This window comes from Mangifera indica, chromosome 9 (genome assembly GCF_011075055.1).
Source record: "Mangifera indica cultivar Alphonso chromosome 9, CATAS_Mindica_2.1, whole genome shotgun sequence".
Lineage (NCBI taxonomy): Eukaryota > Viridiplantae > Streptophyta > Magnoliopsida > Sapindales > Anacardiaceae > Mangifera > Mangifera indica.
The window spans coordinates 11,533,181-11,559,739 of record NC_058145.1 but is presented as its reverse complement, the minus strand read 5'-3'; the positions used below and the strand labels follow the sequence as shown (position 1 = coordinate 11,559,739).

At 36.2% G+C, this 26,559-nt stretch overlaps 3 protein-coding genes across 13 annotated transcripts; all 3 read right to left on the bottom strand.

Moving 5' to 3' along the window:
• Nucleotides 1-48: 48 nt before the first annotated feature.
• On the bottom strand, nt 49-6,401 carry LOC123225258 (transcription factor LUX-like). Of its 8 annotated transcripts, XM_044649180.1 has the most exons (7): nt 4,638-5,057; nt 4,248-4,490; nt 2,405-3,509; nt 2,084-2,266; nt 1,283-1,454; nt 474-568; nt 49-365 (listed from the first exon to the last, which is right to left on the bottom strand). In XM_044649180.1, exons 3-7 carry the CDS (start codon nt 2,408-2,410, stop codon nt 129-131), a joined length of 693 nt encoding a protein of 230 aa, XP_044505115.1. In that variant the 5' UTR covers nt 2,411-3,509; nt 4,248-4,490; nt 4,638-5,057; the 3' UTR covers nt 49-128. The 8 variants fall into 8 exon arrangements, 4 of the variants coding, with proteins under 4 accessions (XP_044505115.1, XP_044505112.1, XP_044505113.1 ...); XM_044649177.1 differs by having other exon boundaries at nt 2,084-3,509; XM_044649178.1 differs by lacking the exon at nt 2,405-3,509.
• Nucleotides 6,402-7,452: 1,051 nt separating this feature from the next.
• LOC123225552 (pumilio homolog 2-like) lies at nt 7,453-14,915 on the bottom strand. 4 transcript variants are annotated; one of them, XM_044649576.1, is made up of 10 exons: nt 13,697-14,915; nt 11,324-12,858; nt 11,095-11,239; nt 10,892-10,999; nt 10,451-10,663; nt 10,241-10,351; nt 9,715-9,909; nt 9,021-9,195; nt 8,634-8,711; nt 7,453-7,664 (listed from the first exon to the last, which is right to left on the bottom strand). In XM_044649576.1, exons 1-9 carry the CDS (start codon nt 14,351-14,353, stop codon nt 8,674-8,676), a joined length of 3,177 nt encoding a protein of 1,058 aa, XP_044505511.1. In that variant the 5' UTR covers nt 14,354-14,915; the 3' UTR covers nt 7,453-7,664; nt 8,634-8,673. The 4 variants fall into 4 exon arrangements, with proteins under 4 accessions (XP_044505511.1, XP_044505512.1, XP_044505509.1 ...); XM_044649577.1 differs by having other exon boundaries at nt 8,628-8,711; nt 13,697-14,914; XM_044649574.1 differs by lacking the exon at nt 7,453-7,664 and having other exon boundaries at nt 8,218-8,711; nt 13,697-14,914.
• Nucleotides 14,916-25,487: 10,572 nt separating this feature from the next.
• On the bottom strand, nt 25,488-26,267 carry LOC123226488 (small polypeptide DEVIL 13-like). Its single transcript, XM_044651015.1, has one exon. It carries the CDS (start codon nt 26,123-26,125, stop codon nt 25,832-25,834), a length of 294 nt encoding a protein of 97 aa, XP_044506950.1. The 5' UTR covers nt 26,126-26,267; the 3' UTR covers nt 25,488-25,831.
• Nucleotides 26,268-26,559: the final 292 nt, after the last annotated feature.

Below are 26,559 nucleotides of genomic sequence, written 5' to 3'. Positions count from 1 at the left end.
TGAAGAAGATGCCTTGAATGTCACATAATCAATTTTGGTATATGGTAATTATGGCAGAAATACTGTCTTGGCCTTTTATATCTTGCATTAAAGAATCAATGTAATTGTATATATGTTACAAGTCCTTGCTACAGACCCAATTTCTTTTTCAACTTTGCTAGAGTAGCTTCTATTTCACCAAGTTTTTCGTCAATGCTGCTTCCCTTCTCAGCTTCATTTTGCACACTACTAGCTGTTCTCCTGGTTGATGCATTGTTAAAAGGATCAACTTTTCCAGGCCCTTCCCAGCTGTTTTTTGCTTCAGATTCTGTGTCAGTTATGTTAAGCTCTTTTTCTAGGAACTCCACAAATTCTTCTCCAATTTCCTGTCAAGGTGAAAGTAAATTCACAAAGATTTGCTTATGAATATTAATATATTTCATTGTGACGTTTCAGCAAGATACTGAATTATAGGCAACGAAACAATGTCATACCGAAAATTCCTCCCATAGACTCTTTGGCTTCCCCTGTGAAGCAGCATTTGATTCCCTGTTTTGGAATTCCCCTTGAAGATCTCTCAAGCAGTCCTCTGTAGCAGAAATTCAGACTAAATTAGTACAAAATCAAAATTTCTAGTTGCTTAGTAATGGGGAAAGAAAGTAGATGCCCACAAAACTGATACATTATACAAGGCAACTTAAGGGCCTTTTCTAATGTTTCAAAGAGATCACAATATAACTACTGTTATTTGGACATCCTTCAAAAAATTACCTGTAGCATTAAATGGTTTAAGAAAATATAAACAAGCAGCTCCTATAAAGGTCGAAGAACAAAGGTCAAAAAGCCTTTTCTGTGGCAGTTGGAAGGGTCAGGAAAGACAACTGATGGATATACAAGCAACCATGAAAGTGCAATAAGATAACGCACAGAACAAACAACCTGGATATATAGAACCATCAGAAAACCCAAAACATATGCAGATGATGGAAAGAGAAGTAAGATTCTCGATCAAGTTATGTTCTTTTCATGTTCTGTTGGGATGTTTTGTACATAATAGATCAGTAGAAGTTAGAGAAAGTATTAACTATCTGGAAATATTCCATTCAGCATTTTGTCCAAAGAGTAGAACAGTTTGGAGGGATCAAGCAATTTGATTGATTCACCAGCACGATGGTCCTCCAACCTATTGTCTACAAGGGGATACTTTGAGAGCAAGTTTACACAACGAATGAGTGAAGAGTAGACAGACTGCAAACATGTTAAAACAAACAGAAGATGAATTTCATAGGCACAAAGTATTTACCAAATCCATAGAATTGTTCTCCAGTTTGGGCATTTGTGCTTTGGCTTCTTTGACCAGTAGAATAGGAAAAATCAGATGTGCGATTTGAATAATCATATTTTCTCCTAGATTCGGAATTCAGTAATGTACCGTATGCACGCTTAATCCTCATAAAAATTTCTTGTGCATTTGCCTGTATGCAACCAAACAAAGAAAAATTGAAATACAGGTTATTTATGCAAGGACAACACAATAGATTACAAGGGAAGAAAGAGAAGCCTGCTTAATTAAGTGCCTAAGGCACTAGTATCAGATTTGCATGTTCGAGCATTCAACTCTTGGAGTCTAAGACCAGTTTTTCAAATAGCTGAATATCAGACTATTTAATCAATCTCTTTATTTGTCCCCAAAGATTTTATGATTATTGAGAACTGGAATAGGCAAGATATTGAATCGATTTTTGTAGTGATCAAAGTAGCAAACTGAATCGGTTTTTGTAGTGATCCAAGTAGCAAACTGAATGAATCTTGTGGATCCAACAAACAATACAATTTTAATGAGTCCAATGACAGAGTCTTCACTGGAATTCATTACGTACCATTAATTGTTATCTCGAATTTGAGCGAAACCCACCGCACATTTCCCAAAATAAAGCAAAAAAGAAAAAAAAGAAAACCATAACTACATAAAATTGGTACATTAACCCACTTCTAATTCAACTGAGTACTGCATAAACACTTTGGAGTTTTCTCTTTTACGAGCTAAACGCATCAACAGTTTAGAGTTGCGCAGACACAACCAAGAGATTTATTAACTAAATACCTCTTTATTGACATCAGGATGATACTTCAAAGCAAGTTTCCGATAAGCCCTTTTGATTTCAGCAGCAGTTGCCGAAGGAGACACGCCTAAAACCTCGTAAAGAGACTCTCTCCGACCGGCCCTCAAAAGGGTTACATTGTTTCTTCTCTTCGTCTTGAAATCCCTATAAAGTGGTGTAAAAGACTGCGGAGAAAACACAAGAAGGCTTAAATTATCTCCATAGATGTTAGGCATTGTTAAGTTCGTGTGGTTTTGAAAGTAAAAAAGAGAAGATTTTGAAAAGAGTTGGGGAAGACAGACAAAAGTATGTGGTAACAATACATGCATATTCAATTAAGCTTGTAATTGTGGAAGAATTATAGAACTTTTGTTGGCCTGCGAGTGAGGGAATGAACTTTTGTTAGTTTTTGCTCCTGTTTTTTAATCCATGAACTGCTGATACAGTTAGAATTTTTAGGAGAACGGATCACGAAAAGATACTGCAAGTAGTCCCAGATGAAATTGTAGTCCAACGGTGAGGAAACATACACTAGATAAAATAGGCATATTTTATTATGTGAAATCAGCTAAAATAACCTTGTTTAACGGATCATTTTAAAAGTACAAAAGAAACAAAACACAGAGTTGACTTCGGGCCCTTGTTGAGCAGCTTCTGTTCTGTTGCTGACCTGGTAAATGCTCCACTTCAAGGTAAAAAAATAACACTACCCAATGAGGTTTATAATTAATTAACAAGTTAGAACAAAGGCTGTTGTGTTTCGAAGACTGAACTCGTTTCAATGGATATATGGACGGTGAAGAACAGAATGTCATACACGATGGTAATTTTTCAAGAATTGGTACTTCGAATGAAGTTTTCAGTGATGATGAGTGTATCAATGATGCACAAGGTGCTAGCCGTGAGAGATGTCTTGAACTTGGAAGAAGATACCATGCTTTGATGATTATGAATGGAATTGGCGAAATGTTTGTCTGCTAGACGTGGAGATATGTATAGTGCCATTATCTTTGTTAATAAAATGCCTCTCTTGAGGTTGCTTCTTGCAATTGCTTGATACCTGGGTTTGATGAGGCTTTTCGTTTCTTCATGAAGCTTGATAGTATAGGGTTTAGGCCAAACCATTATGCATACTCTTAGAACTTTGCGGCAGTCTGTTAGCAATTGAGGAAAGGAAAGAACTTCATGCTCAAATTGTGAAGACGCAACATTCATCTAAAACAGCAGTAGATAATGCGCTTTTGACAAGTTGTGGGATGACGAAGGATGCTGAATCTTTGCTTGAGAGTCTCATGCATAGGAATGTTACTATATGGACTACAATTATTAATGGGTTTGCTAGATGAGAGTCTGCATTACACACCTGGGCAGACATTATCATCATGGTGGCAATTCGGCAAACAAGATCCAACAGCGAAAGATTTATTACTGGATCACCGAAGAGAGCATATGTTTAAGAAATTACATAATGAGATACTTTAGTATTCATTAAGCCTAAAAGGTTCACAATTAAACAATAAGCTATTGTAACTTCCCCATATTGGAGTTTCATGTTAAACATAAATTTCTTGCATTGGTTTTCCTCAAACTAATTCCACATTTGCAGAATAGATATCAAATTTCGTTAATTGTGTAGATTTCATAAGCTTTTTTGGAAGCCCCATATGGACTTCAGGAATATAGCTAGCGTTGCAGAATTGCAATCATCACTTTGAATTAGTAATTGCCTGAAAACTGACAGAAATGAAAAAGACAATGGCCGGAAGCAGCTCCAACAATACTTCCTAAGGTTCATAAAACCCTAGTTGATAATATTGCTCAGCACATATGGACGCAGAATCGTAAGAACACAATAGCCGTTCTAATCCTAACACCGGGAAAAAATAATCTTGAAAGCTTCACATCAAAAAGAAAAAGAAATAAGGAACCAAAGGGTTAATGCAAGTAAAATTTGACACCAGCTAGCTATCAAGTGCGCCAATGATGTCAAGGGAAGAAAATTGAACAAGGCACTCTATACCCTGCAAGGTAAGAGTGTCAGTCTACCTAACAATTTTTGCATAGATTTTTTTTATTAACTCAGTTTTGTTATCAAGAAAGAAAATTTTGCATGTTCAGAATACTCAATCATAACATTTATCAATAAAGAACAAGTTAAGAATGTACTTTATAGCTTTTTGTCATCTTGGTAGACCTAGAATAGTTTGCAAGACCCTTGTGCCACCATCTGGTAAATCGAAGAAGACATGTACTGAAACTGAAGAAAGATTAACTGATCCATAATCTATTCCATACTTTGTTCAGAATATGCCTTTTAGCGGCTCTCTATGCTCTATATGAATTCAGAATCCAGTACCCAGCCACTTCCAATAAATATTAAGCTCAAACCAAGTAGCCCAATCATTTAATCTGAAAAACAAAACGAAATGCAAATAAAAATTCATGCCAGCCATTCAACTGGAGTCTGACAAATAAGTCTACACATTACTGACAGCAAGCATGAAAGACCTTGGCATTGTTTGTCAAGGCCTTGCTAAAAGAAGGAAAGCTTCAAACCTGCCATTTCATTATTATTAAATTGAAGAACACTGAAGCAAATCCCTTCAAAAGAAGTATAAGAGTCAATCTATACACATTAGAACATGGCATTCATAAAGAAAAAGCAAAGTCATACGATAACAATCACTAGAATTATATATCAGCATTATAATTCAGAAAAAACAATAGCATAACAGAGAATAACTTCGAATTGAAACATGATAAATAGAAAATGATGTTCTCAAGTTAAAATTAACTACTCAACTCCGGTAATGCCAGCATGTACACAGGATAGTTTATCTAACAATCAATCTGAAGTCTTAAAGATTTTTATAGTACTTTAACAAACCCTCATATAATGTCCACATACCTAAGAATTAATATTATTGAGCCTTTTTATCACATAACATACCCACATACGCTTTATTGGAACTAGAAGACGTACCTCTATTCAAGGCACCAACAAAAATTTCTTGTTCTTTCATTTATCACTAGAAGGCCCCAAATGATGGGGATACGACATTACCGCCCCGTGCTTATTCACCGACCAATCCTTCTGTTGCAGCATATTATTCATACCCATATTCATGCTCATATTGTACATGCTCGGGTCGAACCCATGCCCCTGGTGGTGAAACCCCTGGTTCATCATCCCATAAACCGGCATCGACATCATAGCCGATGGCGCACCATACGACCCGGGCATCGGAACTGCTGCGTGTCCATTCCCGTTATTATTACTGTTATTGTTAACGTTATTACTATTTCCACCGCTCTCGTAATGTAAACACTGGGGTGGAACCGGCGTGGACGCAAACAATTGATGGTCCGGGGACGACGGGTCGTCGTTCGACAAACCTTGCATCCTTTTCAAATATAACCGATACTTTTGCAAATGGCTCGCCACGTTCTCGCGTGTTAGGCCTTCAACATTCATCAACTGCATGATCGTCTTCGGTACCGCGTTTTTTATCCCTAGGTGGCCCACCACGTCCACGAAACGCTTGTGAAGCTGCGGTGTCCACACTAAACGCGGCCGTTTTAGCGTCCTCGCAGACGGATCCTCGTTGTTGTTCGAATTGTCCGTCCTCAAAGCCGAGTCGGCCTCCTCCGTAGCGTCCAGTTTACGCGATTTCCGAGAGTCGGATCCCGACCCGTTTTGGTCGGTCTCGTCGGGTTCAAGCACCGTCGGCTCACGCGTTTCGGTGAAGGACTTGATATTGTTGTTCGTAGAGGAGAGCGCGTGCGACTGGCTGCCACGTAGCGACGATACCGTGCTCTGAGACGCGCGATTAACGTCGAGGAGGGTACGGTGTTGCATCGGAGAAATACTGAAGGCCGTCATCAGCTCAAGCGGAATTAACGACTGAGATAACGGAGTTAGATCCTTGCCGTTAGGTAAGCCAATCTCCCACTCAAGTATTCTCTCTTCATCGGCGTTAGTTTCGTCGTCGTCGTCGTTATTATTGTTGCTGCCGCTCGGTTCATACTGGATCATCCGAACCTCTTCACCCATTTGTTCACGACGTTTTCAGTTGTTCTGGAAGTCGGATCTGAGGTTTCCTATGTAGGAGATATTTTAGGGAAGTGTTTGGGAAGATAGAAAGTTGAAGAGAAAATGAATAGTGAATTTTCCTTGGCAGTATCAAAAAATGAGAAAAAGTGCAAAATCTGATTCCAGATAGATCTCCCACTGGGTGCCAACGTGGACGACTTAGCCAGATATTTTTGATCCTCTAAATATCTGCCTTGATATCAATATCAAACTTCCTATAGCTCAGTCTCGTTGCATCTGATCGCCACATGTGTATATTTTGCCTCCACTCCACTAATATTTTGACACGCACTGCGTTCATTACTTGACTAATAGAACCGACTGTACTAGATTAAGATCGAGATTACTGAAATACCCATAGGTAATTCACTTAGAAGTAAAGAGGTAACGAGGGTAATAGTGTAAATTGGTTGGGGAAATATTTATACACCGACCATGGTTGAACTTTTTCAAAAATAGGGCAGGTGAGTGGATAATGTAAAAAAGAGAAATGATGGGAGACAGCTGGAAAAGAAGAGAAATAGAGACGGCGGAAGAGTGAGGCATAAAATGAAGCGTCGGATGGAAGCAATAAGAAGATGTGGTGGACAATCCAAGAATGGGGAAACAAGCTTAGTACGACAATACTAGTTGTCGTTTTCACTAATGTAAATTAAGAAATTTCACGGGATGGGCTTGCGTACAGATTGATTTCATTGTTACGATGTTGAGTCGTCCAGGCCCAAACCTTCTCCAGAGGCGTGACACTTTGTGATGAAACAATAATACAAGAAAAGTTTTTCACGTAACCTGTTACTCTTTCTACAATGTTTTCTCGAGTTAATTGACAAACAATAATAAAGTCACCAAGCTCCCTCGTTAAAAATTTTGGGTCCACCAGTGTTTGTGGTTGAGTTAATCCAAGTTATTTTCAAAGAGATTTTAGAAAGAGTTCAAAGAATCTTTTTGTTTCAAAAGAATGATTTAAAGGAAATGTCGAAAAGAAAATCCATAGATAATCTTAGTGATTTAAACAAAATGATCGAATTAGAATTAGAATCTTTGTCGGGGATAATATTAGGCTTCTCTATGATGACTATGCAATCCATGAAGGATATTGTTGTAATTATGATGATATAAAAGACCGGAACGTTTGTTGATATGGATAACGTGTGTGTACGATTAAAATAGTTGGGAATAATATTATCATTCTACATTTAATGTATTACAGATTATCAAATTATTACGATAACAATTTTTATATAATGTGTTTTAGTAACAACTCATGCACCTTTGTCATCGAGGGATCAATTAAGTCTTCTTAGTAAATGAAGTATTTCCCAATAAAACAAACTTCTTTCAAGAAGAAATAAATTAAGCCGAAATAAAAGAACAAAAAGTTAGCCAAAATCTCTCTCTTTTCCAAGTCCATCTCTTCCTCCTCTGTCTTTATATCTCCACTTTGCTTCTTTTCCATCAACTTTTTTCTTCTCTGAACTTTTCAAGTCCTACTGCAAAACAAAAACTCCAAGATTTGTGAACCAAAATCAAATATCAATAGAGAGAAATTGTAGCTAAAACAAAAGAACATGCTGGTGAGAGAATATAATAAAAATGTTTGATACATTATCAAGAATACAATCAATATTTGTATTGATGTCGTAATCAGAAAAAGACTTGTTATGGTTCGTGATTTAAGATTTGGCATTTTACAATTTGTGAATTGTGGTTTAGGGGTCCACTTTCGAACATAATTCCTAAATCATCTTGCAGTTTTTTTCTTTCTAATTTTGGTACAGATGTAGAATCTGCCACATCAGTTGTCACGCCCATCGGGACCGAATTTCATGCAAGACCTTCGGGCTGCGGAGACCCCACTGCCAATTTGCTGGCATTTAATCACAAATCCATAACCTTTCAACATAATTCACCATGGATGATGCATTACCATTCAAAAGAAGCAGCTTCTCTTCAAAACATATTATAGATGCCCCATGTTCATGCAATGCAAAGCAAAGATTGAAAGAGCAGAAAACAATTCGGTCCATCTCACAGGAGGAAGCATAAACAAATGCCCGCTCAAGCATAACCAACACTTGACATGAAACAGGCATTAAGAAAATTGTTCTTTTCTAAACAAAAAGGCATAGAAAAGTCATTAACCATACAGTAAAAGCAATTCAGCCTCAACTAAACATCAACAGACAGCTCTCAACATGCAAACATTTTTGTACAGTCACGTTACCATACAATATAAACTTAAACTACCTCAACAACATTTAATTATTTTTACACCCTCGTGTCATTTTTATCTCCTCTGCAGGGGCATCAGGTGTCTGAACCTCAGCTGTATAAACCCCTAAACTACACAATGTACAGTTTCAAGTACAGCCAACGATTTATTTTCAATCAACTTGTAGCCACCCATTTTTAAAAGATAGGGAAGAAAGAAAGACGAAAAAGATGAAGCTCACACTAGCCTCAGTTAGCTGTACAAACATCTTTCTTTACTATGCCACTTTAAGCGGGCTGTGGAGACTGAGCAGCAATTCTCCTTTCTGCAAACAAATTAACTCACCAATTACTGAACAGCAAAAATGGGAGAATCAACTGAAACAGTCAGCATTAAATATTTGGCAAGAACATAATCTATGCAAACATTTGACTGAACAATTCAAATGTGATCATCAGCTATGCACCCTGGATAATTTAGAAGTGACACATAGGTCAAGCATCGATGATCAACAGGTCTAATCACATCCAGGATGCTTCCCATAAATGTTAACTCGCCATTCATGATGAAACTGAACTAGTGAACTCATATTTCTTATCTAAATAAATTTGATCTAATAGAGAAAGATGAGTACCCCCAGCAGCAACAAGTTTCTCTACACGTGCAACAATATGCTTTCCATAAGTGTACTTCTTTAAAGCATTCAGATGAACTTTAATTCGTGAAAGGATCAACTCTCGCTGTTGGTCATCACAGGTCTCCAAAACTTTTTGTACAACATAGTTTGCAAACTGATCTTTCATCATTGCCTGTTACACAAGAATAAATATGAGCAACATTTAGCAGAAACTAGCTATAAATAGCTACCATATTATATTAAAAAACAGAAAATTTCCACAATTGGATTTCCTTCTCTCCTTTCATCAGTGACAAGCAGAAAAGCCACGTTGCAAGATATGATATTGACTTACAAGTCTCTTTATCCACAACTACTTAAGAAACAGAATCGTCATCGCCAAAAGAAATTCAAATTCTGAAAAACAGTTTTATGAGTACTAGCAGAATTAACACTGTCACTGACTGAACATAAAAATAAAGTGTCCTAAAAAAATTTACTGGGCTAAAGCCAATTGAAATGAAGCTTCAAAATATTCAGAAATTTTTATAATTATTCAGTCCAATTGTCCAAATCAGCCATTTAACCTTTTTCATTCAATCATGTCAAAACCATGTTTGGGAAATTTTGAAAATATTGCATACCTGCACTTGGCAACACTAAAACAAGAAAGTCATCTGTAGTCATAAAAAATTATAAGAATTTGGCATACCTGAAGAGGCTCATTCTCATCAGTAGAGCCAAGCATCTCATTCACCAGTAACAGACGTTCAGTAGGGCCACCAAAAGTTAAACACTTCTCGACAACATTGGAAGCAAATTTCTGCTGACTCATTTCAACTATCTTCCCAGCTAACTCCTCAATTATAATAGAACGCTCATGTGGCTTCCCATGCTCCAGGACATGCTGTTAAATGAATTTCAGATAAAGAAAAGGAATCTAAAGAGCACATAATGATAAATGACACAAGTTATTTGCACATATCCAAAAATCAACAATTTATATCCTTAATGCCCAGGTCCCATCAAAAAAAGGAAATTTCCCATCAGCGGCCAGCTCTTAGAAGACACTTCAAGCGACTAGCGACAATTAACACAACACATAATCCCAAAACTCAACTAGCCTCAATCTCAAGAAAGAAGAACCAAAACACCTGAAAACTAAATTTTTTATGAATCCAATTACTATAAAAGCTGATAGGATTTCACAATTGAAGTTTCCAGGAAATTGTACAAACCTGAACGACGTAATTGCCATACTGATCCTGTGCTAGGTTGCTGACATTTCCTAGGATCTCATCCATAACCTTACTCTGCGTTTTGGGGTCCTTGCAGTGTTCCAGTATTCTCTGCCACAAGAAAACAATAACAATTTAGAATTAAGGCAACTACAGTTTCTTCTACAAGAGTATCCAAAAGTGGAATATAGCAGTAAACAGTTTCTCAACCTGTATTACACGACACCCGTAAGGATGGGTAGAAAGGGTTACAACTTGATCAAAAAATGTTGTGACAATAAATTGAATATTCTCTTCAGGAACACATTCAATACATTTCTGGATGACATGATTTCCATTCTGGTCACGAACACAACGCATCACATGACCATCAAGTTCTTCAACTATTTTTATTTTCTGATCCAGATGAACAACTTCTATGGCCTGACAATTGAATGGAACACCACACAGTCAAAACCTTCAATAGATACATTTTTATAATCAGATGTGCTTGGGTCAATTAGAATTAACTCTTTCATAGAGCTGTAACAAAATTCCCATGGTCATTTCAAAAAACTGCAGGTTAGGAAAATAAACACACACACACATACAAAGAATTACAACATACGATAAGGTAAAGCACAATGTATTTTAGTTGCAAACAAATGGTACCTTCTGGATCACTCGGCAACCATACATTTGAAGGCTAAGGGTTAAAACGTGACCAAAAAGCTTGCTTGCAAGCTCTCTTCGCTGAGATGCAAGACCATGCTCAAAAAACTGCAGACATATACAAATATCCATTATGTAAATTCAATAATATAAGTTTTAAAAAAAAAAAAGATTCATCAGCAACAAAGTAAGCATATAGATACCTTCTGAATGACATAATTACCAAATACATCAGTCATCAAAGCAAGAGCTTGAGGCATGATTTCCTGATAAACCATGTTCTTCTCTTCCATAGTGGCTGTTTCAAGTTTTTGTTGAATGAATCGGCTACCATACTGATCTGCACTGCTTGTAAAGGATTTTTGCAGAAACAATACATTTAGGATGGCAGCACAACACTGGAAAAGGAGATTATATAAGAGCACTACATACCTGAACTCTACGACATGGCCTGCAATTTCTGAAAGTTCAAAAGACTTTGTTTTGTTGCCCTTGAACTCTTCTAGCAAAGACGACCCAAAGTGATCATCAATACTACCATCCAAATTCCAAGGTCCCATGACCCCCCCAGCTAAGTTTCTCATCCCAGAAAAGAGTAAGTTTGGCTCATTGTGTCTGATAGGACTACCATGTCCCACTGAGGAGATTGAAATAACAGGATTTGCCAAAGGACTACCTGGATAGGACATCCCAAGCCCAAAGGCAGAGCTTCCACCATAACCCAGATGATTAGAACCACCAGACTTACCGCCTAATGGAAAACCATACTGTGATTTCTGAGGTGAAAGCAGAACTCCAAGATACGCTTGGTGCAGTTCAAGAAGATTCATGTATGAATTGCTGAGGAAGTTCCTATCCACTGAGGGATCATTAAGAGCTGCAAGCTGAGCAGCATATTCAGAAGTTCTCAAGTACTGGAGATACATTGGGTCGACAAATGAGCCCTGAAGTGCACCCCCAGCCATTTGATTCCCAAATCTACTGAGATTCTGTGAGTCAGATGCTGCGTTTAGATTTTGTCCAGCAGCCAAACCTCCTCCAAGAACTCTTGAATCCATTCCATGGACTGCCATAGCTGATGCTGCAGCAACATTTTCATGTAATGGTGGCAGATTACCAGCACCAGGTTGGCTAGCCATGACAGAGGCCAAAGATGGATTCAGGGAGTAACCACTTAATCCATAGTTTTGCATACCATCTATGTGCTGATACTGAGCAGGTAAACCACTTCCACCATTAAGAGTGGATATCAATGATCCTTTCAAGTACGAATTATTAGTAGGAACAGCAGAGTTTTGTAGTTCAGCTTGCCTATAAGCCACAAAGGATGAGTTGTTCAGGTCCAAGCCACCTCCATTACTCTTACCCAAATCAGCGTAAGACATTTTACCTGATTGATGAGCTGAAGGCATAGATAATTGCCGAGATTCTGATTTTTTGGGGTAATTCTGTTGCTTGTTATGATTCTTACCACCCTGCACAGCAAACAAATAATTTCGCTGATTCTCAACATCCTGTTCTATCTGTTGAGACAGTTGGTTTTCATCATCTATCACTCCATTTGTTGACAAGTTCATGCCAGACAAAGCAGCTACCAGATCTGAAGACGCATTCATGCCAGAGGAGACTGCTGAAAATGAGTTTGGACTCATCATGCCTCTCTTTTCTGAGGCACCAACTCTCACTCCACCAATTGGTGTTGGGCAAGGACTAGTTGCTCTAGCAACAAGTTGGCGATCAGGAGTGGTACTTCTAGACAAGGAAGCACCTAAAGCAGCCGCATATGAATATGAAGAAAGTGTGCCAATAGTGTGGACAGTGGATGAGCCTTGAACATTTGCACCAGATCGCAGATTAGCCAGTTCAGCTTCAGCAGTACCAATGGTCTCAAGGTTTTCGTCAAAAGCATTACGACTAGCAGGACGAGATGGGTTCCCTGTGCCAGGTGTTGTTCTCCCCAAGTCATCCTGCATAGTTATGAAACCTCAATCAGTATAGTGTCAAAATTAGTCCAAGGCACCAATATGTGAAGTAACAAATTGTCAACCAATAATCTAGTAACTGAAATAATAAGCATGCACCAACCTAAAAGGTTAAATGTGGCTTATCAGAAGCGATTCAATGGTTGTTAAAGGTTTGTAAATGTAACTTAGGAAAATATGTATCCTCTGTAATCACACCCTCTGTAAATAAATATGTGCCAATGATATTAGAGATAAAAATTCATCATAATTCAATAACCAAGGTTACAGTTGAAATTTACACATTATATTCGTATGAATCATTCTAAAATTGTCAATGTGAATGCTAACCGCAGAATTTGTAGTAATCATGACAGAGCACCCAACAATCATAACACTACAGACTTAAAAGATGCAAGCCAATAATTACTGTCACTAAAAAGAAAGAAGTGTGCATTAAAATGAAGATAAAACAAACTTGAGTGCATCAAAGGCACACACAACACTGAATGTCCAATCTAAAAACTGATTTTTTTGGAACTCGTTCAATTCGTTACATATCAAAATTTCAACCAAAAGCAAAAGCTAAAACATTTGGAACACATCCAGTATGCATCATACGGCAGCTTCCAAATCCAGTAACAGATTTAGCACAGAAGATATACCATGATTTTCATGCCTAATACTCCCTAAGCAGTAAACATTACAATAAACAATCGAAGGAAAAAGAATTCATAGTTAGAAACTAAATACTATCAAGAGCATCAAAGCACAGTAGTATCGATAGATAATCGATATCATCAACAGATAAGACCGTTAAGCACGGTTTAATGAAGTAATTGACCTGAAAGATTTCAGCAAGGCTCTTCTGTTTGTTGCCGAGTCCTATTCCCGATAAGCCAATAAGTCCATCACCACCCCAATCCACTGAGCCGCGAACCTTCTCAGGCTCCAGCTCACTCTCTTGTTTCCTTGAATCAAACCCTGGTGGCATAGAAAATAAAGACCTACTACCACCACCACCATTATCAGGTCCTATATTCACTTTCCGCCTATCTCCCATCCCACCCAACACTGAGCTCTCTCCTCTCAATCTCTGAGCAAATCTCCAATCCTCCTTAGAAAGCAAAGGAGGCGGAAGCCTGGGGTTCAGATTCACATTAGAGTAGTAATATGAGAGATAAGCTGGATCAGACCTAAGCTCCTCCTCAGAAGAAAAACCGTTATTATTATTTCCAAGTTTACCCCTAGAAAACTCCAAGAAGGATGTGCTATTCGCACCAAAAGCGCCGCCATATAAGCCACCAAAAGCACTCAGAGAACCCTCCACAGTCGGTGGTGCTGAACCACTTCTACACAAGTTAAGCTCACGCTCACGATCATCAGACTCTTGTCTACTACGCTGTTCACGGAGCAATAATCCTATTTCCTTCTCCAAATCATCACCAAACGAACCGTTGTTTCCACCTATCATCGGTCTCCTCCCCAATTCAGATAACATTATCTAAAGAAGAAACCTAATTGATCATAACCCTTATTGTTCAACTAAGTGAGAAAACAATCAGTACTCCACCCATATGCAATAATCAAACTGTAAACCCCAAAGCATCCACAAAATAGAGCCTTTCAAGGACATAAGAACTAGACCCCATATTTACAGAGCCAAAAAACTAAAGTTTAAGGGAGTAAAAACCAAAACTTGTATCACCTGAAAAACCAAAACTAAAACTAAAATAACCAGAAGATGAAAGCAACAAAGAACGATTAAAAGATGGATTGTGTCATCCTAAAATGGAATCAGGAAACAAAAGATGTGCAACATGTTTTCCATGGAAGAAGAGAGAACAACTGTTGTAAATACACAAAAATGAAAAACAGTTGAAACAGTAAGGCAAGAGGAAAAGAAAGGAAGAGATGAATCGGGCGGCGATTGGTTCTGACAAGAACCCCTAGTAGGGTTTATTGGGAGGGGATTAAATAGTGATAGTAAAAAGAAAAAATGGAAAAACAATGAATAGTGTAATGAAATGGATGCCCTATAAAATAGGAGTTATTGACCAAAAGATAACCGACTCATGTTCTTTAGGCAAGAACAAGATGGATGGATGGAACAAGAGATAACGATGGTTTGGTTCCCTCGTGTGTTCTAAAACAGGAATCTGAGACTGACACTTCGGCTCTTCAGATTGAGTGAAATCAAACAAAACATGTGGAATATCAACATGTAATTATCCCAAGTAATCCATAAAGTAGATATGGGTTTAGGGCTTTTACTGTCGAACGTGGGACACCAATGCAACAAAAAGATCATGGTTATATTTTATTTGTTGCCCAAGGACTTATTCTCACCGAAAATATCTTGTTATCCAAAGTTCTTCCATCTTAATTTTAAAAATCTTATTTATCTATTTATAAATAATTAAATATATTAATTTTAAGAATAAAATTATTATTTTATATTTAATATTAAAAATAAACTTAAATTTAATTTTATTTTTCATATTTAAATCTTAAAAACTAATAACTTTTTTTCAATCTAAATTTTCAAAAATAACATTTTCCCCTTAAGATTATCAAACTTTCAGATCCAATTTTTTTGATGATAAAGAGACGTTTCCAACGATCTCAAGACAACGTCTCTTTCTCTACAGTACGTCCTCCTTTTTGCAATCCTTCTTTTGATTTGATACAACATCATCTTCCTCAGAAAACGAAAGGAAAACTGTCAGAAAGAGGATACGCTAGAGAGGAAGAGACATTGTCTTGAGATTGTCGTAGAAGTCTCTTTATCATCGAAAAAATTAGATATAAAAGTTTAAAAACCCTATGAAAAAAATGTTATTTTTGAAAACTTGGATTAAGAAAAAATTATTAGTTTTTAGGGTTTAATAAAGAAAATAATTAACTAACGGACTCAGTTAATTTTAACTGCTCATAAATGAATAAATATAATTTTCAAAGTTAAAAAAGAAAAACGTGAAAAAAGAATATACTTTGAGGGGGAATAAGTCATTTAGCCTTATTTATTTGATATGATCAGTATAATATTAGAAAATCGTTTGACGTTTTTCGTCACAAACAAAATCATCCCAAGTAACATGGCCAAACATAAATTCATTTTGAATGAGTAGCCTGTATTTATTAATGTCGCAAAGATATTGAATTTCTTCAATTAACACTTGATCCACAATAAGAAAACCAGGACCAAAATAAATTTATTTTTACACATGATAAGTTGGAATATTTGCTATAATTCCTCATTAATCTGTTTCAAAAGAATTGAAATATTTTCTGTTGAACAGAACAGACAACAAGTAAGAACAAGATGACAAAGACATGCTTTGCCTGTCTTTCTCTCTTCTTGTTTCGTTGTCTTTTTCCCAAGGATTTAATTCCTTGAATCTTTAAAATTTAATCTCAATCAACCACACAAAAATTATATGTGAATAAACAAAAACAATAAGATATTAATAAATAAAGTTAGTGCAAAAATATCATAAGCATAACAATTGCTACTCAAAAGATAATATATAAATATATATGGGTAATTAGTAAATTTGTTAAATTTGATGGGTTTATATGATTTTAGCCAATAGTTCAAAAATTATACAGATATAATTAAGAAAATGAAAAAACAACCATTATGCTATCAGTCTAACCTTAAGTAAACCCTAGCCCCTTAATCTCAACCACCAAAATTTTTAGCAAATTTTCACTTAAAAATCATGAAATCCAACAACTATTATATGAACTCAAATAAGTTGCTCTGTCTTTTTTTTTTTTTTTTTAAATTTTTGTAGTTGTTGTTTTTACTTATTAAAGATTATTGTGAAACTGAGTTAGAATTCCTTAGAAACTATAAGTAGATGTGATATGGGAAAGTAGGTATGATTTGCGCTTAGTGAAGTTGAGCCTAATTTTGACCCATTTTTAAATTTCAGTTTTTACTTTTTTTTATTAAAAATTGATCTGATTTTGAGTTAGAAGAACTTTATTTTTATGCAAATTCTCAATTTTTCTCAAGGATTGATGTGAATTAGAGTTAAATTTTAAGCGGAGTATGAGGTAGGCATGATTTTATGGAAAAGGAGTGATTTGTCAATTACATGTAATTAAGCATGGTGGCTTAAGTGTAATTTTTTAAATATTTAGGGGTTATAGAATATTATCTAATTCACAAATTTTTTGATATTTTACAGTTAGGGTTATTTAATATATTACATTTTAGGGATTTTATGATATTGGATGTTTACAGTTATATGAATAAGTAGAGTTATACCATGGGTTAAGAAAATGACATAACCAATACCCATTTATGTCACAAATACTCGTGAGAAAATATGAGCAAAATTTCAAGAGGGGAGTTTCAAAGAATAACACACTATTGAATCTTTCATTGCATTTTTAGAGGATCAATATTGTTTGTTATTTTCAATTAATTAGAAGTTTCAAAGTCATAGAATTGTGACATTCCACTTACGAAATCTTGTTCTCCGAAAAAAAGTGTTATTTAGGTCAATATTGCAATAAAGAGATAATTATCAAATAAATAAAGATAAAATTATCAAAATGTCATCACATAAAATAATTCGTTGAAATAAACCAGAGCAAAAATCTATAAAATGTAAAATCCATAAAATATGTGTACTAGTCCAAAACAAACACAATAAATATCGACATCAACGTCACATGCAAAATAAAATTGAATCCTCCCTTATATATGTTGCTCCATTGCTATCGAGCATCTTATAGCCACTATATCATCTCTTACTAAGTAGAAGTATCTACGTACATTCAATAAAATCATATCATTACCCTTTCATCATGTAGTGTGCCTTCATATTCTAATCTCTTTCATTATCTAGAATTCATCTTTAAATCTTAATTTAAATGACATAGAATGCATTTTTGTGTCAATCAAGATAGATAGAGACTTGAATTTGATACTTTAGTCATATAACTTAATCTCTAAAGCTATTTATGTCCTAATTTGTCCTATTGTGGTTGTTAATCAACATACTCATAATCTTGACATATTATAATATGGACGTCAATCTACAAACTCTTTATATCTTAACATGTCCTTAGACGTTATTCAACAAACTCACAAACTTAACTAACTCAACAAAGGATATCATTGATAGATTCTTTTATAACCCTATTTATGGGTTTATAAATATATAGTCTATGCTACGGATCTCCCTCGTAACAATCTTCTAAAAAACATATTTCAAAATATATGTTTATATGGATGACATTAAATCTCTTAATCCAAGGAACTCTACGTCCCATGTATGTACTAGAGAGATATATGAGTTTTTTACATGTTTTACAAAATTGCTATCTCTCAACTCAATACCCTATCTCGCAAAAGCATGTACCATCATCTTTTTGAAATCAATCTCATATTTATGATATGTTTGCATCATAGTATTTAACTATGTATGTTGTTTGTGTTTGGGAATAATTTTCCCAAACTATCAATCAAGTCCATCTTTCCTATTTTAAGTCTCAAAGACTTTCATGCTCTCTGAGAAACCTTATCCTCCCTTCTTACCACATCAATCAAATTGCTAAAATGGTACTGTCGAATGTCTGAGTAATTGCCCTATTTGTTTTTTTTTTTTAATGTGATTTTGATGAATGAAATGATTGTATTATTTGTTGTTGTAATTGAATTTTACAGACTGGAGAAGCAGTGAACCCAAAGGTACACCCACTTGTCGATTCTCACCTCACCATTACGTATTGGACCTTGCTCAGAAAGCAGCCAGTCACAAACAGCTCAAAAAGAGCACTAATGAAGCCACCAATTCTCTCAACAGGGGTATCACTGAGTTCATTGTCTTGACTTCTGTTTTGCAATCTCTTGTAAAACATCCATTCAAGTAATAGCCCAATGCAGAGATGAATAGTATGGCTTAATTGGTCACAAAATTCTCAAGCCCAGGTCATTATTTTTGAATGAAAATTCATCCACGTTTGTACAGGCTTCACCCAGCAGTAGATATCTTCATTTCCAATTTCGGTTCTGGTTGAATCTATTGATGTTGTCTTATTACACTTTTTTATAAGTGCACATGCTATATTGTGAATTTGTTTTTCTGTGGTTGTTAATTTTGTATGTTATTTTACAAGGGCTTAGAGGCTTATTATGTTAAGTAATCACTGATTCATCAAGCTGGAGTCTTTAACAATTGGTAGAATATGATTGCTTCTTCTGCCATGGCTCAAATCCATTTGGAACTTTGCAGGATTTGAGATTCTGAAGACACTTAAAAGGGGTGATATATTCTAAGTTTGCTACCATACTACCTGATACATTAAGCCCGAGGCCGACTGTAATTTTTTATTTCTCTTCTATATGCTTGATTCTGTTGCTTTACATGTGATCAGCGCGCATTCTAAACCTCAAATTACCTGGTGATTGGGCAGTTCTTTTGCTATTCATGATTTTAAACTCATTACCAGATGTCACCAAACCCTCCGGTATGTGCGATGATCATCAATGTGGACACAGGAAAGATTCTGAAGTACATATCAATTATGGAGGTATCACTATATGTCAATTCATGCAGCTCTGGCCAGATGTTGGCGTATTTTTGACGGCCACAAGCCTGAGGATGAATGCCGCTTGTCAACAACTTCAGACCCAGGCTAGGGCTCATTCCGCGGCAGCCAGTGGGTTGCCTGGTCGTACTGAATTGCGACTCCACATGCCACCATTAATTCCTTTTGCAACCAGAGGACGATTACAGGGGCTAAGGCTTCAGCTTGCACTTCTTGATCTGATGAATTAGGTTGATTCTTAGCTAAGCTTTATGGTTTTATAAGGTGTGCTCAATCCTTGAATGTTTAAGTTTCCCTTGCAAATATCCAGGAGACATTGTCTAGGGTGGTGCCACAAGTCTTGGGCTGATTAGTTCAAGCCCTTGGCCCTGGGTTCAAGTGTTCAGAGCTGATGTGCAAAATGCCATTAGTAGTACCATTAACAAGACTACCCGCCCTGGAGCTCGCTTCAGCGTGAACAGAACTGGGTCTTTAACCATTGCAGATATCAAAAATAATTTCTATTGTAGCTCTAGTTTTTATATGTTAGTAGTTATTTGTATATACTTTGAAGATTAACACTATGAAATCCAGTTGCAGAATATGATGCTCTGAGAGAACTATTGATTGTTTTATTGGGGTTGAACCAATCTCACATCGATCCCATAATTACTACATCATCTAAATTAAAAATTTAATCTTGAAATATTATTTTTTAATTAGTTCTGGTGAAAGATCATGCAGGAATTCATTTCTATTCCTTGGAATCATGGAACTGAGTTTGACTTGATTTGGTTGTCTCAGTGCTGGCTCATCAATACAACATCCGTCATCTTCCTCTACCCCTGCTTGGTTTTTAATTATTTTGCAAGCTGTTCAAAGCAAGAATCTTGAAAAACAGATGGGTCCATGAAGGCTTCAGAAGATGTGACATGCATTATTTGCTTGGAGCAATTCAGCAGGGGCGAGCTTGTCCTTAGCCTACCATGTTTGCATTAGGTTCGTTCTCTATCCATTGTTGCTATTGGTTAACATGGTTTTAATTCGACATTTCTTTACCTTCGTACTTTGTCAAAGCTTTTCTCGTAATGATGCTTAAAGTCTGTCTATTAGTTTGTTACTGTGCCATCGCTTAAATTATTGCCACTCGCATGATCTGGTTTTGCAAGCCTAGATCATGCTTGGATTTTGCTTTAAACCAGCACATTTCATTGGTTGCCACTACCATGCCACAATATTCCGCCAGTCACCAGGGCACTACAGCCATTTGGAACGGCATACCATCCACCAAATTTTAATCATTGAAATACCAACACTCTTACCCACAAATAATTACTGACGGGAAACTCAGATGAGGTATTTGAGAATTTTTACAGATCTTTGACTCCAACTTAGATCCTTTGATGTACTGTAGAATACTCAGTTTGGCATTTAAGATTTGGGTTCTTTGTGGTGGTTAGGACTGGATTCGAGTCGAGCTAATTCGAGCTTAAAATTGAGCTCGGCTCGATCGATCCGAAACGAGCTAGGTATTAACGAGCCCGAGCCTAAGCATTCAGAGAAACTGATCTCGAGCCCGAATACAACTGTAAGCCGAGCAGCTCGCATAAGCTCGCGAGCCAGTGCTCAATTCGGCTCGTGATCCAGCAGCTCGTCAAGGCTAGCAAGCCAGAAGCTCGACTAGGCGCAAGCTGCAGCTCGTGAAGGCTCGCGAGCTACAGCTTGTGAAGGCTCGCAAGACATATGCTTGGACATAAGGCTCGCGAGACACTTGGGATCTTTGATCTTATTGTCTTCTTGAGACATATGCTTGGAATGTTGCCAATTGTCTCTTTTATCGGTACCGGCAACATGCGACTTTGCTTCAAATTCAATCAAGCGATGCGAGTCACCAAATATACAACCACTTTTGTTTTACTATTATATGAAATGCAAGCTAGAAAACAGTTTGCGGTGGGTTAAGCATTTCTATAGTTTTTTTTATTATTCAATTGACCAAGGAAGATTTTCTTCTCTTTGCAACGTGTCACAGGCCTATTCCAAACTTGCTTAAAAATAATAGGAAAATTGTTGCAAAATGAAAGTAGGAAAAACACAATCAAGAATACTGAAAGATATTGTTTATCCAATTAATAAATTATTTATTTGTATAATAAATAAAAATTAAGGTAAAATTATTTATCCAATTAAAAAATTATTTTAATTTATTTAAAGAAAAAATTTCAGTTAAAATTAATGTATACAGATTAAAATGGGATAAAAGAAGTCAAGTCAATTAAGTTAGTACCCAAAAAATGAAAAATTATTATGAAAACCAGAAAAACCCTCGTTGTACACAACTAACAAACAAGAATGGAAGTTGCAGGGATTGATTATCTGCTGAATTAGTTTTGTGTTTATTCTTGAAAATATTTAAAATATATAAATAGATTGATTTACAAACAATGAAAATGTATTAAACAATGTTTAAACGAAAATAACATTTTGAAATTGAAACGGTGATCTTGTGAACAAGCTCGTTAGGCTCAGTTCGACAACTCGCTCGATAGCTCGCTCGATGGCTCGGCTCGTTAAGAATAAGCGAGCCTAGCTCGATATCTCAGATTTTGAAACATATTCGATTTTCAGCTCGTTATAGGCTCGTGAGTAGTTTGGCTCGGTATGTATTGCGATCCAGGCTCATTAAAGGCTCGCGAATAGCTCACAAGCCAGCGAGCTCGAAAACGAGTTGTATTTCATTACGTTCGACGAGTTTGAGCCGTGGCTCGAGCTAGAATAAACAGTTATTGAGCTGATACAGAGTTTATCTGTGTTCGAGTTTGACTTGATTCGATTCGAATCTACCCTTAATGGTGGTTATGCTGATAATATATTATGAGAAGTAGTAGGGTATATTTTGCAGTTCCATTGCATTTATTTTAATCTTTAACAGATCTAGGTGAATGACCAATTAATGGCGATGGAACATGTGACAGGCATGGAATTCGACAACCCATTCATCATACTGGCCGCAGCTACTTATACAACTTCAGCATTGTTGGGTAAAGAGGAGCACTCTTCTGGCATGCACATTTCTCGTGGCTCATTGGACCCCTGTCAATATCATCCGTCCAAGGCACAATGCTTCTTTTGCCCATTTCCTAAACCAGACGAAGAAGTCACCATCATGCTTGGTAATAGCACCTAAGTTTCAATTGCTCTCTGCTATCTCTACTGCTGAATTTTATGGTGTAATATTTAATAAAATGTGCGGGTGAATGGTTTAACGCTGATCCCGAGGCACAAACTAATCAGGCTTTACGGACCCGACGTGACTGACCTGTCTTTTAGGCTTACGCCTCAAATTAACTACCAGGCCCATTGGACAACTGTCACTTGATTATTTGCCAATAACTACCTAGATATATGCAGGCTATAAATAAGTCAAAGTTGTATGTGAGTTATTTAAAGCAGAACTTATATCAGGTTGAACCGGACTGGGTTGTCATCGAATAGAGGTCTAGTGATTTGAGCATCATACTCAAATTCGTCCTTCAAGTTCAAAAACTAGGGTTGCCTAGCTTGTCAAAATTAATTCTTGTGTCATTTTGTGATGGCAGTGGCTAAATAGTACCTCTTTAATGAGAGTTGTCTACTACACACTGAGAGATGATATTTTCACATTATCAATCTTATCCTCAAATTAGATAAGTCTTTAGGTCATTGTGTGATAGTATTAAACAAATAATATTTTTTTTATATGAATTATTATCTACATACTAAGAGATGGTATTTTCATGTGATCTATTAATATCTTAAGTGAAAATAATAAATTCATGAGATGATGCACATTAGAAAGGATTACTGGTCTTTTATATGGGAGCATCTTATTGTTTTCCCTGTTAGCGAAAATGAGAGATAATCGACTAACCATTTAAAGAGGACTAAAGTCCTTAATAGTTCAATCAAGTTGCATTGTGTCATTGTTGGCAAAGACCAATAGAGATAGCATGAGGAGTTGTTGACCTTGTAGCAGCTAGTGATATTGGATGGGGTCGAGTTTCCAAAATAGTTTTGTTAGAGTAATTTTCCATTTGTTAGATAAGAATGTTAATAACATAGGTTAGACTCTCAATGACATTGTTCAGTTGTTCTTGTGTTATGTATTATTGGTTGTACTCTAAGTGTTAGAGCAAACTAGTTTTCAACAAGTTGAAGTAGTTATGTGGAAGAAACACTTTAAATGTCTTCAATAGCTTGACCAGTTTTGTCTTCCTTAGACCATCTTCCACAAGGAGCCATGGAAAGAATGTTTTGTCGGAGATTAGTGAAAAAAGAATGCTTTTGCTAGAAAGTTCAAGAGAGCTTTTCAAAGTCCTTTTTTGTATTGTCAAATTGTTGATGATGCAAAATTCATTAACGAGAAGTACGCAATACTAAGAGTGTAATCTTACACAAGTAAATATTAATAAACATATATATTCTTTTTAAAGTGGTTTGGTTTGCTATTCAAAAACTTACATCTATTATTATGTTACTACTTAACCAGAATTCGACAATGAGATAGTACAGAAAAAAAGTGACATTTTTTTGCCTTTGTACAATTTTGTATTTATAAGATAAAAAGAAAATGAATAATTGTACAATTATATATTTTAAACATAGCTAAATCTTGGTATATTAAATCTATACATCTAATAACTTTTATTGATTGCATTATCCTATAATAGTAAGAGAAAATATTGTTACCTTATGATGGTAAGGGACATAAATGGAGTATGATCTTGTGATAATAGTAGATGAGAATGTCAAATTGTAGAGATTATGAAAATTTTGAAGACATGTTATTTCCACTGCTTTTGGATGGAAGGGCTTTTGCCCACACTCTAGCTTGACCAACGAGTGAAAATCATATGTAAGGATTTACGTGTAAGCAATGTGTCTAATCGTTGTACGGTGTTGGTGTGACTAGTTGCTCACTTAAATTACGATTAAAAGTAAGCTTTGTCGGTGCAGCTCCTGCACAAATGATCAAGGCAAAGTCTGATCGCTCAACAGCCATGGAGCATTAACCCAGCATAAGAACTCCAAACTCAAGTCAGTAAAGCAAAACAGTTCAGGTTACGCAAGATTTTTAACTAAAAATAACTCCATACTATCAAAGATCCTATGAGGATAAGGTGATAGATAACATAAAGAATCTAAAGACAAAAGTTCAGTATCCAATGGGGCTCCTCCATGGTGGCCTGTGACAAAAACATGGTACACATGAATGCTAACTTAGTTTATTTTTGTAAAACATTTTTATAACCCAAACCATAAACCAAATTAGACCAAATCTTAATTTTCAAATTTGGGTTAGTTGAAACACAAAATGGTTTGATTTGGTTTAATTATTACCATACATTCTTTATTGGTTTGGTTCGATTCCTAAACCAGTTAGTGTAGACTTTATAAGTTAATACAAATAATGTTTATCCTCTACATTGGACCGCCTGATAGTGATTCAGAATAATTTTCCTCGATATGATTCAGGTGGTCCAGTTGCAGCCTTGTGTTTTCGTGCAAGCCAAGCGTTGTAGGTGGCATGTATGGCATGCAAAGCCACAGCTTTAATGGTGGCTATATATATGCATCTGTCGTTGTTGATTTGCTTTTTTTGGCCGTGCACGGCTCTGCGAAAGAATGGCTATCGGCATGGTTGCCAATCTCAATGGCATAATGAATGGCGAAAAATCAAAAAGGTATCTATCCATTACCTTGGCCAAATGCCACAAATCTGTCTGTCTTGATAATCATACTGATTAAGTCATAAATTAAGTTTAATAAAGGTTAATTAATGACCACAGACACTATCATTGATTCGTCAGTTTGTATATGTAAGTTTACCTACCAAAACTAGTAAGACTTCAATTGTCTTTTAATGATTTGATTAAGAAACCTGGTACAAAATGGAAATTAGGTAGGAAGCTATTCTACTCTGACTTTCTCCTTAGTTCGCCAATGGCAGTGTTCAGCTATTTACAGAGGTATAATAAAACTGATGGACGAAGAAAGTGAAATCTATGGTGGGATTGACTCAGCATAATTCAGTGTTGGGAAATTGATGAGAAAAGGTGACTTTCATTCCCAATGCAGGTACAATCCAATCAAGAATAATGTCTTATTCTTAATTATTATACATATTTCCCGTTTAACAGCTGAAAGGAATCTCTCTTTCTGAAATGGAACAAACAGCTCAAAAGCTAGCTTCTGCTGATATTGTTGAGATCTAAAATAGTGAAGAAAAAGTAGCAGAATCAAGATCAGTGAATCACTGTTTGTACTTTCAGAGTTGGATTGATTTAATATTACATTGTGTAAAAGTTGGTAGCTCTTCTCAATTGTAATTACATCTGAATCTAGAAAACAAAAAAAGAGGCGGGCTGCAGAGTTGATCTCTCTTGGTCTCTCAAGAATCACCATGTTTATGCCAGCAAACGAGCATGGCAACACAGCGCCTCATGATATAAAACCTTGCCTTCTTTTCCTTGGCCAAACTTGTACACTTTTGCGAAAAAGATGAAGAACCCTTGTGTGAAAAACTGCGAGGAAGAGCATGTTTAGATGAAGAACTCTTCTGCAAGAGTGGAGACTTAGAAGAAGTACTCCTTGTTGAAAAACTTCTTGTGAATGAAGAAGACTTGGAAGTGGATGCATGACTAGTTGAACAATCTTTCTTCGAAAGTTTCCACTTCTCCTCCATGTAAATAACAATGATCAACTCCTATAGAGAGAAAAGAGAAGAAAGAGATGTGATGGAGAGGAATCAGCCTGGCTTCAGTGGGGCTTGATATTGTAATTATATATACAGTGAGTGAAGAGAGAAGGTGTAATAGAAATAGGGTAAATCTTATATCAAAAAATTACCCAAGTAATGTTAAAGATGGCATGCCAATACGTGATTAGCTGGTTTTCAGATTCTTACCATAGACAGATTTCTTGCTGTGCTCTTTGAGATCCACCATATATTTTGGGGACATTGTCGTTCGTACGGTGCCCATTATACAGTCTGTAATTTTCAGGGAGAGAGAGAGAGAGATGATAAGACAGTTGTTTAGCTTGGTTCTATAGTGATGAGGATCATGGCCATTTGTACTGTATTGTGGTACAATAATTCATATGTTTTTCACTTTTAAG

Excerpts from the sequence above, each read along its gene's own strand:
- LOC123225258 (XM_044649176.1), bottom strand. The coding sequence starts at position 6,135 with ATGGGTGAAGAGGTTCGGATGATCCAGTATGAACCGAGCGGCAGCAAC.
- LOC123225552 (XM_044649576.1), bottom strand. The coding sequence starts at position 14,353 with ATGTTATCTGAATTGGGGAGGAGACCGATGATAGGTGGAAACAACGGT. Across the intron at positions 12,859-13,696 it reads GCCTTGCTGAAATCTTTCAG|GATGACTTGGGGAGAACAAC; the intron begins GTCAATTACTTC and ends ATAACTATGCAG. Across the intron at positions 10,352-10,450 it reads ACGGGTGTCGTGTAATACAG|AGAATACTGGAACACTGCAA; the intron begins GTTGAGAAACTG and ends TTCTTGTGGCAG.
- LOC123226488 (XM_044651015.1), bottom strand. The coding sequence starts at position 26,125 with ATGGAGGAGAAGTGGAAACTTTCGAAGAAAGATTGTTCAACTAGTCAT.